General features: G+C 41.9%; 1 protein-coding gene across 3 annotated transcripts; it reads left to right on the top strand.

Annotated features, from left to right (window-relative positions):
* Nucleotides 1-80: 80 nt before the first annotated feature.
* On the top strand, nt 81-3678 carry LOC117633946. Of its 3 annotated transcripts, XM_034367818.1 has the most exons (10): nt 81-857; nt 954-1130; nt 1507-1626; nt 1700-1816; nt 1923-2003; nt 2085-2167; nt 2245-2313; nt 2384-2524; nt 2683-2793; nt 2885-3678. In XM_034367818.1, the coding sequence occupies exons 1-10, from the start codon at nt 374-376 to the stop codon at nt 3530-3532; spliced, it is 2031 nt and encodes a 676-aa protein (XP_034223709.1). In that variant the 5' UTR covers nt 81-373; the 3' UTR covers nt 3533-3678. The 3 variants fall into 3 exon arrangements, with proteins under 3 accessions (XP_034223709.1, XP_034223710.1, XP_034223711.1); XM_034367819.1 differs by lacking the exon at nt 2683-2793; XM_034367820.1 differs by lacking the exons at nt 2384-2524; nt 2683-2793.
* Nucleotides 3679-16592: the final 12914 nt, after the last annotated feature.

The raw sequence follows: 16592 nt of genomic DNA, 5'->3' as shown, positions 1-16592 counted from the left end.
ATGAAATTAGCACGACGTATTAGGTGTTTTACGCCTTTAAAAAGCTCAAATAATTGAAGAAACAACAGAGACCAAAAATGGAGTTTCTTCAAATATATAAAAACCAAAGTTCTAATCTAGAACAGAAAGAAAAGAAAATTTTGCCAAAATTATAAGGAAAAACGAGAGTGAAATCAACTATGAGTCAGAGTTGGTGAGAGGCATTTCCTCCATTATATAGAGGAAGAGGATCCTTGAGTCAGGGTAATAGATTTATTATTAGTTGAGGGACATGTCAATCCAAGCACAAAAGAGTAGCTCAATGAAAATCTGGTCCCCATAAAGCTTGAAACTTGAGAGTTACCATTTAGTCAGACCAGAAAGCTAACTGTAAATGAATAATCAGAGCAATTTGAAACGCAGTTACATAGAGATGGCGGATGCCGCCGATCATCTCTCTTCACCTATCAACCACTTTCACAGCAGCAGTAGCAATGACATGGTCGAGCCACAGACGGCCATGGCCGACGATGCTTGTATACAACCACAACCACAACTGCAGCAGCAGCAGCAGCGACAGCACATTGCTCTGCCTCCGTTGGTGGAGGATTTGCTGAACCAACTTTGTAACGAGAGAAAGCAACCCCAGCCAAACTACGACGTCAGGCGGAGGCTGGGTTTGCTGGGCGAGGAGAAGGCCCTCCAACTCCTCCATGAAATCAATAAGGCAAAAGTAATCAAAACCCTCAGTGGCTTCATCATGTGGATGATCCGTAATAAACCACAATATCAATGTCCCTCTCCTTCTAAGTATTGCCCTGCTTCTCTTCTGCAAACCCAATTGTCTGCTTCTCCATTTACGCCTTCTGTTCACAAAGGTAAGATTTTTACTTAAACTTCTTTCATTTTCGTGGGTTTTTTTGTTTCATGATGTTTTAAACCCGTGTCTCTGTCTATCTCTATGTGAGTTACAGAGCAACCTCTACGAGACCACGGAGGGCTGAGGCCACGTTATTCCTATTCCTCTGCCTCACCTTCAAAAGCTCTCCGTGTTTCTCCGTATCAAGGCCCATCATATGCTCCTCCTTCTACTATTACTCCTGTTCAACTTTTTAAGGACGCTCTGCATCTACCTCAACCTTTTACTCAAGGTTTTAATTTTTTTTTTCACTTTGTCAATTTCATGCTTTTCATTTATTGTGATTAATTATCCATCGATAGCCCAAACAAGAAAAGATATTATGTCTCTGTTCGAGTCTGCGTGTGTTGGTGAGACTCTCACTAATTCCTAAGTTCTAGTAATGAACGTGTTTATAACCTTTACTTTGATGAAGTATACACAACTAGCTCTTTTAAATGTGTACTTTTGTTTCCCTCTTTTCGGCCGAGGCGGCCGACGGAAAGAACTTTTGGTCATTTTTCTCTTGAGTGCGGGGCGTGCCACCACCAAGACTAGATGAAATCCTTTAGTATTCCGATTAGAGATCCTCAGTTTGGTGATTGATATTTTTATCCATTGGTGGAAAGAAATGTTGGCCGGTTGGTTTTCTCAACCATGCTCAGAGATTGAGGATAGGATATTCAGGCATTGCCCATGCTCATTGGCCTTTCAGCAAGAGAAAGAGAAGAAGAAGACTCAAGCAAAAGGTAAAATATTTATACTTTTTCCCTATTTTAATTTAGGCTATCTTTTTTTTCTCTAACCCTTAAAATCTCATAGCCGACACCACCGAGAAAGAAAATCCTCCCGCCGATGTTATTGAGAGAGAGAACTCGGCCAAATCTGTCGATGCAAATTCTGGGCGGGGCGAGAAAAGGCCCAACGCCCCCATCCAAGGTAAGCTACTTTCCATGATTATTTTTTGTCATTTTAAAGATTTGCACTTCCTGCTTTTTGAATTCTTGATGGGCACCTTTAAAAGCTTAAAACTCCAACTTTTTAGGAGATGCCCCCGCCGACAATATTATGCCCTTACAAACATTCATTCGGCCCAGAAAAGTTCTGCGGAACCTATCACCTCAAGGTTTGTCCGTGCACTTTTTTTTAATATTATTTTTAATATTTATTTATACATTTTTAAATAACAAAAATGAACTTGTTGCAGGTTCCCCAAGGCCAGCTGAGCATCCTTCCTCTTCTCATTCGGTCAGGGCCGTGCAATTGGCCACTACTTCATCCGCTGTTCCGATAAGCTTATATCTTTGCATACTTTCATTTATTAATTTTGAAGGGCAAAAAACTCACCATTATGCCCAAAAATGTAGGAAACTCAACCTTCCACACTTGAGAAGGGAATTGGGGCGCAAGCCATGGCTCCAGTGGGCGAGGACGAGGTAATTTCATCTCCGTAGCTGTTTGAATTTTATTTTACTTCTTTTATGCTTATTAAATTGTCAAAGTTAGTCGGCCGAGGCCAATACCACTGGGTACCCCGAGGAGGTCTCCACAGAGTCACATGAGACTATTCCCATGCCCGATGATCACGCCCTTGAGCACGTGGCCGAGCTGACCAAGGAGGACTTCCCACACGTTTCGAACTCTCAGGTTCATTAACATTTATACTTTTAAAATTTCTTTTACACTTGCCCCCAATTCCTTATTTTCAATGTTTGAACATGTCAGCGGGCCATTTTTGGCTCCGAACTTTCTTGTTTATTTCAAATGAATGGGCCATTATTATAATCCTTCTACATTTTTGCTAGATTGGAGAGTCTTCATCCTTTGTTCCCGCCGAGATTACCATGAATCCATCAGCGGAGGATGGAAGAAGTTTGGCCATGGTCCCTCATGAAAAAGCCTCTCTACCATCCATTGTATGAAACAAGAAATATATACATATGTACATGTGCAATTTATTTTCCTTACTTGAAAGAAAAAATATAATGCCCATTATTTTTCTTGCAGCTCTCTGGTGATATTTTTGACTTCTTAGATCAGTGGGATGCATCTATATCCTCGGCAGAGGCTTTCACCTGCCTTGCCACTTCTTCCACCACGACTGGGGCCCTACCAGATTATGGGGCTGAGGCCCTACTTTGGTCATACAAAGATGGAGATCTCATATCCTTGGAGGACAAAGATGAGAGAAACAAGCTCAAGGCCGCCATCGAGACTTTGGCGAGTTCTGGCTTTTTCCCTGACCCACGCTCAGCGGCTATGATCACTTATCTCTTTGGTCAGGTGGAAAAATTTGCCCCTCGTCGCCGTTCTTTTCTGGAAGAGCAGAGGATAGCCCAGGACCTTGAGCAGCGGATTACCTCATGTAGTGCCACAATGAGGAAGAAGATTGAGATCGCCCGCCAGATACAACATGAGGCTGCAGATATCGATGAGAAGGTAAGACAGCTTCAAGAGAAAAAGGCTGGCATTGTTGCCAAAGTCTCTGAGATTGTTCGGAGCAACAGGCCTCTCGAGGCTCAGCTTCGACAGGATGTAGCAGCGGTAGGAGAGTACCGAGAGAGGAAGTTGATGATTCAGTCTACCTTGTCTGCTGGAGATACCACGATGAAGAGCTTTAGGACTGCCATTCGCACCCTTTTTCCTGATGCTTAGGTTCATACTTGGCCACTGGTTGGCCCATTTTGTACTTACTTAGTTTCTTTTTATTTGGTCACCATATGTGGTAGAACTAGCTCAGTTTCTAAACCTTTGGTGGATGCTTAGGCCATTACTTGGCCCCCTTTTTGTAGTAGACTTTTGCCCATATATATATATATATGATATCTTTTGGAAGAGATCTTTTTATGATGCCTATTCTTCCAATAAAAATCATTGTTTTATTATGAAATGTTACCTTGCGGCGGACTATCTTTCCACCATTTCCCAAACCGTTGGGTAATATTTTTTCAAGAATCGACCATTGATCGGCAAATCATGGACCCCGACCATTTTGGTCACTTAACTTGTAAGCCCCCTTCCCCAACACTTGGTGGACGAGAAATGGGCATTCCCAAGTTGGAGACCATTTGCCGAATTTTGGATCCTTTGATCCCACCGGAAGAATGGTCTTCCATACTAAATCTCCGACCACAAAATTCTTGGCCTTGGTTCTTTCGTCATATGCTCGAGCCACGGCCTCTTTTTGGGCCTTCAAACTATCTAAAGCGCCTATTCTGACCTCGTCGAGGTCGTCTATCTCTTGTACCATGGCTTGCTCATATTCGTCCTTACTCCATTCGGCATGGTGAACTACCCCTAGGGACTTGACCGAAATCTCAAGTGGCAAGACAACATCATGGCCATAGGTGAGGGCGAATGGCGTTGTTTGCGTGGCAGACCTCTTCGAGGTTCTATACGCCCATAGGGAGTTGGAAAGAAGAGAGTGCCATTCCTTGGGATTCTTATCGATCATTTTTTCCAAAATCCCTTTTATTACCTTATTACTAGCATCTGCTTGGCCATTTGATTGAGGATTGTATGGGGTGGATTGAACCATCCTAATTCCCCAATTCCTCGTGGTGGCTTGAACAGCCTCGCCCATGAAAACCGTTCCTCGATCGGTCAAGATAGGCTCGGGCAAGCCAAATCGGTGGATGATATTCTTTTCAATGAATTCTATCACCTCGACCTGGGTAACTTGCTTGAGTGGGACGGCCTCCACCCACTTTGTGAAAAAATCGGTGGCCACCAATATGTACTTATGGCCCTTGGATGACTTTGGATGGATTTGGCCAATCATATCCATTGCCTAACCTTTGAAAGGCCAAGCCTTGACAATGGGATTCATTGGTCCGTCCGGGACATGTTGGATCAGCCCATGTTTTTGACAATCTTTGCAACCCTTGGCATATTCAATGCAATCTTTGAGGATAGTCGGCCAATAATAACCGTGCCTCCTTAAAAGCAACATCATCTTGATGCTAGCTTGATTGGCACCGCATATCCCTTCGTGGACCTCGGTCATTGCTACAAGTTGTTCATTTTCGCCCAAACATTTCATGAGCAAGTCATCGGAACCTATGCAGAACAATATCTCATCCCTTAGCACATAATGTTGGGCCCTCCACCAAACTTGTTGGCTATGTAACCCATTTGGATTTTTCAAATATTGCATGATATCGTGCCACCAATTCTCCAGTGCTATGGTTAGCACCATAATTTCCGCTGGAGTCCCTATTTCAAAGACGGAGGGGAGAGATCGTTTCTCAACTTTAAAAAGCACATCAGAGAGCCCCTCGGAGATATGCACTCAGGATGCTAATTGGGCCATGGCGTTAGCCTGAGAGTTATGCTCTCTTGGTAGGTGGGCGAGTCTCACATCGTCAAAATCTTTCACCAATTGGTTGGCCAAGGCATGATATCCAAGCAAAGCTTGGCTAGTCACCTTGTATTGCCGGAAAATTGTTTTAAGACCAACATTGAATCTCCCACAACCGACACACTCTTTACCCCAAGCTCTTTCAAAATTTATAACCCTATGATCAGGGCCTCATATTCGGCTTGATTGTTGGTACAATCAAAGTCTAATTGAAATGAGTAACGAGTTCGGAATCCTTTGGGTGATTCAATGATGACACCTGCCCTGCCCATGTTAGATGTTTGAGACCCGTCAAAATAAAGGCGCCATGGAAATAAACTCAACGTGCCCACCTCGAGGAAATCCATCTCCTCTATTTCAACACAAGGGTGGGCTGCCAAGAAATCTGCGAAAGCTTGCCTCTTAATGGCCTGCTAGGGCACATATCGGAAAGTGAATTCTGCCAATGCCATTGTCCATTTTCTTATTTGCCCTCTAATGATTGGGCGAGTGAGCATGTATTTTATCAAATCAGTCTTTGCGATTATATGCACCACGAAGAATATTTCCTCTCGGTGGCCGTTAGAATTCGTCTGAGGTAGTATACCGTTTGCTCTTTCTTCTCATCATTGTCTTGGGCTAGTAGACTTCCGATGGAGTTCTTCGTGGCCGAAATATATAATTTCAAGGGTCTGCCCCTCTTTGGCAGAATAAGCACTGGAGGCTTGGGCAAATATTCTTTAATGGCATCGAATGCCCTTTGGTGAGTCTCTTCCCACCGAAATTTATCTTCATCTTTGAGTTTTAGCAAAGATGAGAATGGCTCAACTTTTCCCGCGGAGTTGGCTATAAACCTTCGAAGAAAGTTAATTTGACCCAATAAACTTTGCACACCTTTCTTGTTTTTTGGAGGGCGAGCATCGATGATAGCCTTCGTCTTATTTTTATCAATCTCAATCCCTTTTTGGTGCACCAAGAATCTAGAGAAATTTCCAGTGGACACCCCAAAAGCACACTTTTTTAGGGTTCATCTTCAATTAATGCCGCCGCATTCTCTCAAAGGCCGACCGAAGGTCATCCAAGTGACCTGATCTAGACGCCGATTTTATAACCACATCGTCGATGTAAACTTCTAAATTTCGACCAATCATGTCATGAAAAATGGTGTTCATTGCTCGTTGATATGTGGCCCCGATATTTTTCAAGCCGAAGGGCATCACCACATACTCAAAAGTTCCAATGGATTCGGGCCATCTGAAAGCTGTATTGTGGACATCTTCCTCCGCTATGAAAATTTGGTTATAGTCAGAGTGCCCATCCATAGAGGACAAGATTTCATGTTTGGCTGCCCCATCGACTAAGAGGTCGGCCATGGGCATGGGATATTCATCTTTGGGAGTTGCAAGATTAAGATTGCGAAAATCAACACATATTCTTATTGCTCCTGTTTTTTTCTTTACTGGTACAATATTTGAAAGCCATTCTACATATCTAGCTGGCCTAATAAATTTGGCTTTCACAAGCCTTACAATTTCTTCCTTAACTTGTAACTCTACTTCCACCAACATTCGACGAGGCGGCTGCTTAAAAGGGCTTGAAATCTTCCATTATTGGTAGGCGATGCTCCACTAAGTTATAACTCAACCCGGGAATCTCGGTGTAATCCCAAGCGAAGCAATCCTTGAACTATCTCAAAAGCACTTCCATCTTGGCCCGAAGTTCTGGCTTCATTCGACCACTGATGTAGATCGGTCGATGGTTATCTTCCATCCAAAAGTTGATTTTTAACAAAGGGTTTTGGACTTTCGCCTTCAAATCGTCCATCTCGCTTAGCGCAAACTTTACTTCCTCGAGCTCGAGTGCATCATCTTCTAGACCTTCATGAAGAAATTCCACCAAGTTGGCAGTGGACCTATTCTCGGCCACTCTTTCGGCCCAAAAACCATATAGCTGTCTCAAAGTGTCTTCCACCTCGGCCTTCTTCTCTTCCTCCATGTTTGTATTACTCATTAAGGGAGAAAAAAAATCAGCTATAGTGGGGCACTCCTCATCTACTTGGGCATCATGTGCCCCAAAGTCTATCAACTTTTGGGTCGAGACTCCTGTAAGTCGGTTGTTCCTATCTGATTCCGTAAAATAAAGAGGCCCAATGTCATCCTCATAAAACTTTGCCTCCACCACGTTGGTGGAGGCCATGAAAGGCAGTGCATCGGCCTGAACATTCTCTACACTTCCATCATCATGCCAAAATTGTAAAAATTGATGAAGTGAAGAGGGCACTCACATTCTTCCATGGATCCAATCTCGACCTAACAGAGCATTGAAAAGGGTCGTTGTCTCTACTACAAAGAAGGCAGTCATTCTAACCTTGTGCCACACTCTAACTTGAAGTGGGATAATCCCTTTTGAAGTCATGGTATCTCCCACGAACCTACTGACTATTGTCTCGGTCAGAATTAATTCATCTGAGCCTTTCTTTAATTTCTTCATGATTGAGGCTGGTAGGATGTTGACTGTAGCCCCCGTATCCATAAGGACTTTGCTCACCGGAACTCTATCGAAATGAGCTCCCACATATAAGGGCTTAAGGTGGGAGGACATTTTCTTGGTGGGCATCTCATAACACACCTTTTCGGGCAATTTTTTCCTCCATTTTGGGCACCATGATGCAATGTTGGGCATTCCCTTCCTTTGGAATTTCTTGGGCCACCTCAATTTCTTTGGCCCCTTCCATTTGGACCATGGACTCAACCTCATTGAACACATCTTCGTCCATAAAATTAGGTTGATTCGGCCAAGCTTTGAAAAATAGCGAGAGTGTAACAACCATGGCATTTACCTCGTCAAAGTCTCCAAACTTTACTTTGACCTGCCCACTTTTAGTTCATTCTCAAACTTGGCCATCTCTTCATTGCATTATTTCTCTAAGTGTTTCATAGCCTTCTCCGTCAGATCCTCTAAGTACTCGTCATCAACATACTCGTCATCATCCCCATAGAGCTCTTCGTCTTTGGCTGCCGAAGCTTCGAGATTTTCCAATGACTCTTTAGTTTCTTCCTCGGCCGTGTGCTCGGCCTCTTTTTCAACCACATTGGCTTTGGCGTCGACCATAACTTGGTATTCTCCCACCCTAGGCTCACTTAATATCTTATTGGGCTCATCCCTAGCTTTTTGGACCTTGTTTTGGTCATTTTCTTTTTTATTCTCAACCTTGGTGAGCTAAGCCACTTTGGTCAAGACCGGGGCCTTAGTGACCAGAGGCATGACTTTCGGTGGAGCCGCCCTTGCCTTTTCAACCTTAAGAGGTTTATCTCATTTCTTCTTGGTCGGCTCACTAACTTCAACTTTGGAGTTATTTGCCTCAAAAGCCCCAATCAAATGGGCCCAACTTCGAGATTGGCTCTTCCAGGGCCATTACCACGACTCGGCCATTCACCTATTCTCGATCTCAATGTATTTTCATCTCTTTGGCAGCAGCTGCCTCCAAGGAAGCAACGACATCGGCCTTAGCCAACTTTAACTCCTCCAATCGAAGCTTCTCTTGAAGCTTGACCAACCGGTCAAGTTGAGCTTACCTTTTGTCCGCACATTCTAACTCCGCCTTGCAAGTAGTGGCATATTGCCTTTGAGCCCTTCTCGTTTGAGTCTTGCTCAAGGGTATCGGTAGGAGTTTTGGGCCTTTGTTTCTATACAATTGGCCCGCCTTTATGTTCAGCACCTTGAAAGTTGGGACACCACTACAGTCTGTGGGCCGGGGTCTTGACACGTAGGCCACATCTCGGCTTTTGCCTTCTCCCACCGAAATCCACATGCTTCGATTTTGGCTTGAGTCTGGCAAATCAATGTCTTCATACCTTAAAGGAGGATGTTGATTTATCCTTTTCGGCTGATATCTCGGCCTCTCGTACCTATCTTGGTACTCACGCAGTGGCCGTTTGTTCGGCCTCACTTCCATTCCGTCCTTTGGGCTATATGGGCCTTAATTCTCTACCGGACTTGTTATCATATTCCTTTCAAAACTCCTAGATTTGCCCACTTAAACTTGATCCTTGGTTTGCTCCTTAATCAGCCTCTTGGTGGGTTCCTTGGTTGGCTCCTTAGGCTTTGGCAGAACCACTTCGAGAATCATCTCGCATTGGCATTGACTGCATAGCACAACGACCTTTAGAGGTTCTTCCTTGGTCGAAACTTTTGTCTTGAGAACCTTGGCCACCTCAGGATACATTTTGGCCTTGCTCATTGCCTTAGGGTTCGCCAGAATCTCCCTTGCCCTTTTTTCGACCGCAGCCTTTGCCGAGCCACCCAAGTCCAACCTTGGCCTAGGTTGGTCTAGCCTTGGGAAGTTAGCGTTCACCATTGTGACTTGAGAATTTGGGAAAGGATTATGGTTGACGCCCATTGTAGCTTTCTCCATAAATTTCAAAATCTTTTAATAGATGAGATCCTGTACAGCATTCCAAAAAACCAAACAATTGTTAGTCGTATAAGACCACACATTGTGAAACTTGCAATAAGTTTTATTTTTAAGTTCATTAGCCGATGGAATATCATGATCATTAGACAATTTTATGATATTTTCTTTCAAAAGTTGGTCGAAAATTTGTTCGGCTTTAGGAATATCAAACGTGTAGGACTTTGTCACGACCGCCTTTTGAGAGTTTCCACTAAACTTGGACATTTGGGCCGTGATCGGCCTTTGATCCTTGGAGGCTTTAACAAAGCCTTGCACACACATGGCCCTTTGGCCACAATCTCGGCAAGTTTACCCCCGCCGACTCTTCTTCCTTCTCAAAGTAAACTTCATCACATCTTTCTTCTGAGTCTCTATCTTCAATGTCTACCGCGTGAACCGCCATAGTCCTAGACCTGGAAGGTTTGGTTGAATCCCTATAAAATGTCGGCTGAGGTGTCGGCCGCCCTTTTTGTTGCTCCTTATTTAGAAGAGCTTCATATCGGTCCACTCGAAGTAAGAGATCGTAAATGTCACGGAACTCAATTCCTTCAAATTTCTTTCGAAGGTCAAGCAACAATCCTCCTTGAGCCAATTTTGCGAACTCGTGCTCCGACATATTGACCGTGCACCTAGCCCTTGCTTTTCTAAATCGCCCCAAGTATTCTTGGACCGACTCACTTGGCTTCTAGCTTATCTTTGCCAAGTCGGCCATAGAGACTTCCGGCTCTGGTCGATAAAATTGCTCATGGAAGACTTGCTCCATAACTTGCCAATTAAGGACGGAGTTCTGCGGAAGCTTAACAAACCATGAGAAAGCTGCCCCCGCAAGGTTACTCGAAAATAGCCTTAGTTTCAAGGCCTCGCGGTGCCCAATCTCCGCACATTGGGCCCTGAATCGGCCAATGTGTTCAACTGTCGATTGGAGTCCATCTCCCGAAAATAGTGCAAAATCCAGAACCTTGAAACCCCTCAGAAATTCCTCTTGATATATGGCCTCCGGTAAACTGGCCTACCAATCCTCCTAGCATGGGGCAACATATCTTGAATCATTTGTTCAACCGCACCTCGGTTGATTGCTTGATTTCCTAGCAACGGGTTGTTAGCATTTTCGCTGGGATTATTCCAACCACTGACTCCTGCAAATTGGTTGATATGAGGCCTAGCAAAATTGGCTCCGGCCCTTTGGTGAGCTCGTGGGCAGAATTGATTATATGGCGGGAACACTTGGAATTGGTTGACCGCCGCATATGGATTGTTACCCTTCGGCGGAACATTAACAACTAGGGCTGGGTTACCCCTAGCTGGTGGATTAGGTTGAGGCAGATTCACTCCAAAGACATTTGGTTGGGCATCCACTTGAGGCCCGGCTGCTGGTACTCCATTAGGCGCTCCTTGGTTCCCATTTTTGCCCTTTTTTTGGCCTAGCCATCGATCAAACCTCTCATTGATTTGAGCATTTTGAGTGGCCATCGTCTATGCCATTGTCTCCATGACATGCATGAGTTGTTGGAGTTCCAATGAAGTGGCCGGATTCAGCTGGTCCCCCAGTAACTTCAGTAACATCTTCGACTAACACTTGGTCGTGGCTCAGCCGGGGCCATTTCGCTCTTGTTGAGCGGTCGGAACATTTTGTGGCTGAGTATTCATAGGGTGTGAACCAGCCATGCTTGTCTTTGATTCCGTCCGAAGTCTAGATTCTTCAAATTCTTGATCTCTTCTAGGATTTCTCCTAGTGTTTACGACCATACAAAACCTAGTGGTCCCATGAAGCGTGCCAAATTATTTTTCCCTCTTATCGGCCGAGGCGGCCGAAGGAAGGAACTTTTGGTGCTTCTTCTCTTAAGTACGGGGCGTGCCACCACCAAGCCCCGAATTTGGGCTTGAATGGAATGTGAATAGATGGATGTATTGCGCTTCTAACTTCTGACCAAACGATTGATCGGCCAAGCAAGGAACCTCCTCTTGGCCTAAATTCATTCACTTCCTCAGGCTCGAGGATGGTTAGGTTTCGTACGGATGTTTATGTGATTTTTAGGGTTTTATGTAAAAATAATGCAATTAAAATAAATATGCATATAAATGTAAAGACAAGAATTGAAGTGCGATAAAATAAATCAAAGCGATAAATAAAGCAAGAACGAAATAAAAACGATAAGAACGATAGGAACGATAAAATAAACAAACTTGAAATTAAACTTAATTGAAGTGCGATAACAATGAAATGTAAAGGAATCGAAATAAACTTGAATTTAAATGACAAGAAATATAAATCGAACAAGAATTTAAATGACAAGAAAAATATAAACTTACACTAGAAAAAGGAAGAACTCACTACACTAGGTGCTTGAAAAATAAAATCCTAAGTCTAGGAAAAGAAAAGTGCGAGACGAAAGATAAGTTTGTTTGTCTGATGTCTTCGTCGAGCAAGGTTTATATAGGGCACTCGTCAGCCCATGGGCTGGCCATTCAATGGCCAAAGGTCAACTCTTTTAAAACTTCTTTCCTTCCAAGGTCCCCTTAAATCCGTAGGAATGCATTGAGATATTCTGACATGCTTGATTCTTTCTTGCTTTGGAACACTCGGAGTTACTATAAAAAAAAAATCACTTGATTGTTTTCCTTGTAAGGCCTCCGTCATGTGCATATAATCCTCCAAAAATCTGGGCTCGAATCGGTGTCTTGGGCTAAGACTTTTGATCTCTTAACATGACATGAGGGTGCCCTTCATGATCTTTAAATTCCTGAAGCTCTAGAATTGGTCTGCCAAAGAAATTAATTCAACCCTAAACCCTAAACCCGAGGCTATGTCATGCCGCTAGAGCTCTAAACAACTTCATATGCAGGCACAAGCACACAATTTCATGATACCAACTGCATATAATATTTGTAAGCCAAAACTGCTGTTTTGGCCCTTCAACTTAATCATAATTGTCAATTTACTTATTTGATTTTTTTTTCCCCGGACAAATTAAGGATACAAATTTGTTTTAAATGGCCAATTTGGGGCATGACGTCAAGTTTTGAATGACTTCATCTATTTCGACTTCAGTTTTCCCACATGATGCACATGTGAGCCCTCTTTGAAGGGCAAAATCACCACTTCTCCCTTCCCTCCTTATATTCCCTCCTGATTTGACCTAATTTATTAAATTAAAATTTGGTAACCCAGATGGTGGTGCTGAGATGTGGCGCGAGGCTGTGTTGGGGAAATACTGTAAATGTGGAAAACAGGAGATCTTAAGGACGTCTTGGACAGATTTCAATCCTGGAAGGTGGTTCTATGTTTGTGGCACACAAGGGGTGAGTTTTATGATGCTAATTTGATGGGTTTTATTTTTGTTATTTGTAGTTTTTCTTTTTTCCGAATTCATCAATGATGCAAAGAAGTCGTCGGTGTGATTTGTGAGAGTGGGCAGACCCAGAGATGTGTGATCGTTCCAAGCAGATCATTCCTATACTATTACGGCATATCAGAACCATGGAGGAGGAACTACGATTGCAGGGAGCTAAAATAAAAAAGATTAGGTTTTTGTTGGGCAGCTGCTTGCTTGTGACGATAATTTTAGTGCTTTCTATGTTATCGAAATCAAATGACAAGGATGAGAGACCCCTGAAATTGAAATTAATGTGATGAAGGAGTTGAGGGCATGTGTTAGTGGAATATCTAAATATAAGAAGTAAACGGAAGTAAGTGAAGCTTGATTGTCGGGTGAAGATGTATAGTTTGGTTTTGTCTCCATTCTTTGTCAAGGATGCTCATGCAAAATGTTGATATCCTAATAATGTTTGTGAGGCACTGCTTGCTTTATACATCCAAACCAAACTTGCTTTCTGCCTTGCGGATGTGAAATTTTCTTACAAATATATACATTAGGCCATCCTCAATGGAGGCCATAGAGCATGTGCAACGCATCGGTTTGGCCCGGGCAAAAGGCCCCCTGCCAGCCCAAAGCAACTTTAGCGCAGGAAAATGAGCCCGGGCAAGCCTTGAGTCCTACCAGTCCGGGCAAGTCCAAGGGCAGATCTTGTCTGGACTTCAGCCCGAGGACGTTGACATCAGCGAACAGAAATCAAATTTTTTTTACCATTGGCGAGTGAATTTCACGCAACAACAATAAAAAAAAAAAATTTGATTTTCGCTCGCTGACATCAGCATGACGTCACCACTGACAGGCCCCAACAGGAATATGCCACGTTGCGCTTCCTGACGCTCCGATGCAATTTTGTCCAAAAATCCGACGGCCTTGATTTTTTTGGCTTAAAAAAAACCAAAAAATTCTGGATATTTTCCCTATAAATACCAAACAATTTTATTCACTTTCCACACCAAATCTTCATACAAACTCATCTCCTTCCAATATTTTTCACTTTCCACACCAAATTTTCTACTACAAAATTTCATTTGTGCAAAAATACAAATGGTCTCTTCCATCGAAGTTGGAGGGTCGTGGACAAATGTTCGAAGAGGTCAAAATCTTGGCAACGAGGTAAAAAAAAATAATTTCTGTTTTATTCAATTTAATGTCTTTATATATATATATATATATATTTCTTGCATTACCAATTTCATGTTTTTAATAGATTAGTCAAAGCAAAACAAAAAAGAGGAAAACCATTACACATGGCTCCTCAAGTGAACAATGCCCGTAGTCGATTCAAGTGGTGCATTCCGTGTCTAAAATAATGGCACTGTTACGTCCTCCGAAGGAAAATACTCCCCTCCGTCGTGATCCGGTTGAACCGCCTCCGCCAATAATTGAGTTGTTCTTGTACTCCATTGTGTCGGACTATGATGACCGAGAGTATTTTAATTGTATGATGAGTGAGTAGGTATTTCAATTGCATGATGAGTGAGATGTGAATTTTATAATAAATATGGATACGTGGCAAACAAAAATTTTATCTGAAAATTTAATTTGAAAATTTTATCCAAAAAATGTTATCTGAAATTTTAAGTGAGAATTTTATAATAAATAGTGACATGTGACAACCGAAAATATTATCTAAAAAGCTTATCAAAATTAATGGTTTAAGTATAATAAAAAATAAAGTAAGATGAATAGTATTTAAACTTGCCCTTGCCTTCTGGGGTAGAACCAAAAAAGGTAAGGATGACACTATTCATGTGAATAGTGTCTACCCTTACCTTTTGGGGTGGAGGTACTTTTAAATGGGACTCAACCTCCTTGGGGCTCTTTAATATAGAGCCTATATGCAAAAAGGTATCCCCAATCAAAGAGATTTGGGACCCTATATCATTAAGCCTCACCGGAACTGTCTCTAAATCTATGGACTCTGATAGAGCCCCTAGAGCCCAAGCAGATCCCACATTTTGAAAAGCTGCAGCATACACCAAATTTTTTTTACACTTTTCTAGTCAGAAAAGCCATGATTCCATTTGATCGACCTGCCTTCTTTAAAGAGAGATAACACAGGAGAATCTTGAGCTGCACAGCTACATGGAAGTGGCGGGTTTCTTTTCTTTTGTTTTTGGTTCTGGATGGCGAGTTTCTTTCTTTCCTGTACATATGATGTAACTTTTGGTCTGAAACAATCAATGGATTAGTATAAAAGCTAAAGCTAAAAGCTCATAGGAAAGTAGAAGTTGAAAGGAAGATATACTTACTTGTTGATGAAGTATTTGCAAACTTCTCGAGTCATGAACGGTACTAAGATTGGTACCAAAAAAAGAAAAAGAAAAAAAAAAGGTACCAAATTTTGATTTTGGTGGCTATAGACTATTTGAACCCAATAATTTATAAATTGTTGTAATCTAAAGATAATAACCTAATTTTTTTTTCTGTATAAAAAAAAAAAACTAATTTTTGTTATTGTTTTAATAAAATTAACATGCGAGTGGCAAGTATTATGTGTTTTACGCCTCTAAAAAGTTCAAATAATTGAAGAAATTACAAAGACAAAAAATGGAGCTTCTTCTAACATACAAAAACCAAATTTAATCTAGTACAGAAAGAAAAAGAAATTTTTGCCAAAATTATAAGGAAAAACTAGAGTGAAGTCCACTGTGAGTCAGAGTCATAAGAGGCATTTCCCCCATTATAAAAAGGAAGAGCAACTGCTGATTCTTTCATTATATTCTCAGTTTGTATTTGTTCAGGAATTACTTGGTGACTTGTGAATGTGTATATTCATCATTTTTATATTATCAGAGGTTCAAAAGCAGAGATCGATTGTAATTTGTATCTATCTACCAAAATATGTTCTCTCAATTCCCAATAGTAAACACATGTGACAATTTTTTATTTTTATTTTTTTTTACCAAGATCATCACTTGGACCTTGGGGGAAGTAAGACATGCGGTGAATAAGAAACAATGCGGTAAAGATAAGGGTACCTTTCTAAAATTACTCTATCCCCATAAGTTTTTTTCACTATTTTGTAATTGTGAATCTTGCCCAGTCAGAAAAGCCATGACTCCATTTGATTCGACCCCCTCTTTAAAGTGAGAGAATCTTTCTCAAGTGAAAATAACAGAGGATAGGAGAATCTTGAGCTGTGCATATGATATGATGTAACTTTTGGTTCGTGACTCAATAATCACGCTAAAAGCTTGTGGATTAGTGGACACAAAAGTTAGTATATTTCTCAACAATCAATGGATTAGTGGACACAAAAGTTAACGCTAAAAGCTAATAGGAAAGAAAAAGTTGAACGGAAGATGGACATAGACTTGGTGATGGTGGGTGACGAAGTGTTTGCAAACTTCTCAACGAAGTCAGGAGGAATGGCTTGCTTCGCACAACTGAACAGCAACTTTGCCTTGGTGATGCCAAATAAAAAAAGGCGCCAAATTTTGATTTTGGTTTCTATAGTTTGGCCAAAGTTCCGCCTTATTCTCTACTACAGCTTTAATTGTCACTGTTTGATCCTAATAAGTTATGAATTGTTGTAATTTAAAGATG

The sequence above is a fragment of the Prunus dulcis genome, chromosome 7, assembly GCF_902201215.1.
Source record: "Prunus dulcis chromosome 7, ALMONDv2, whole genome shotgun sequence".
NCBI lineage: Eukaryota > Viridiplantae > Streptophyta > Magnoliopsida > Rosales > Rosaceae > Prunus > Prunus dulcis.
Note: the sequence above shows the minus strand (reverse complement) of the source record. Positions and strands in the feature narration are given on the sequence as shown.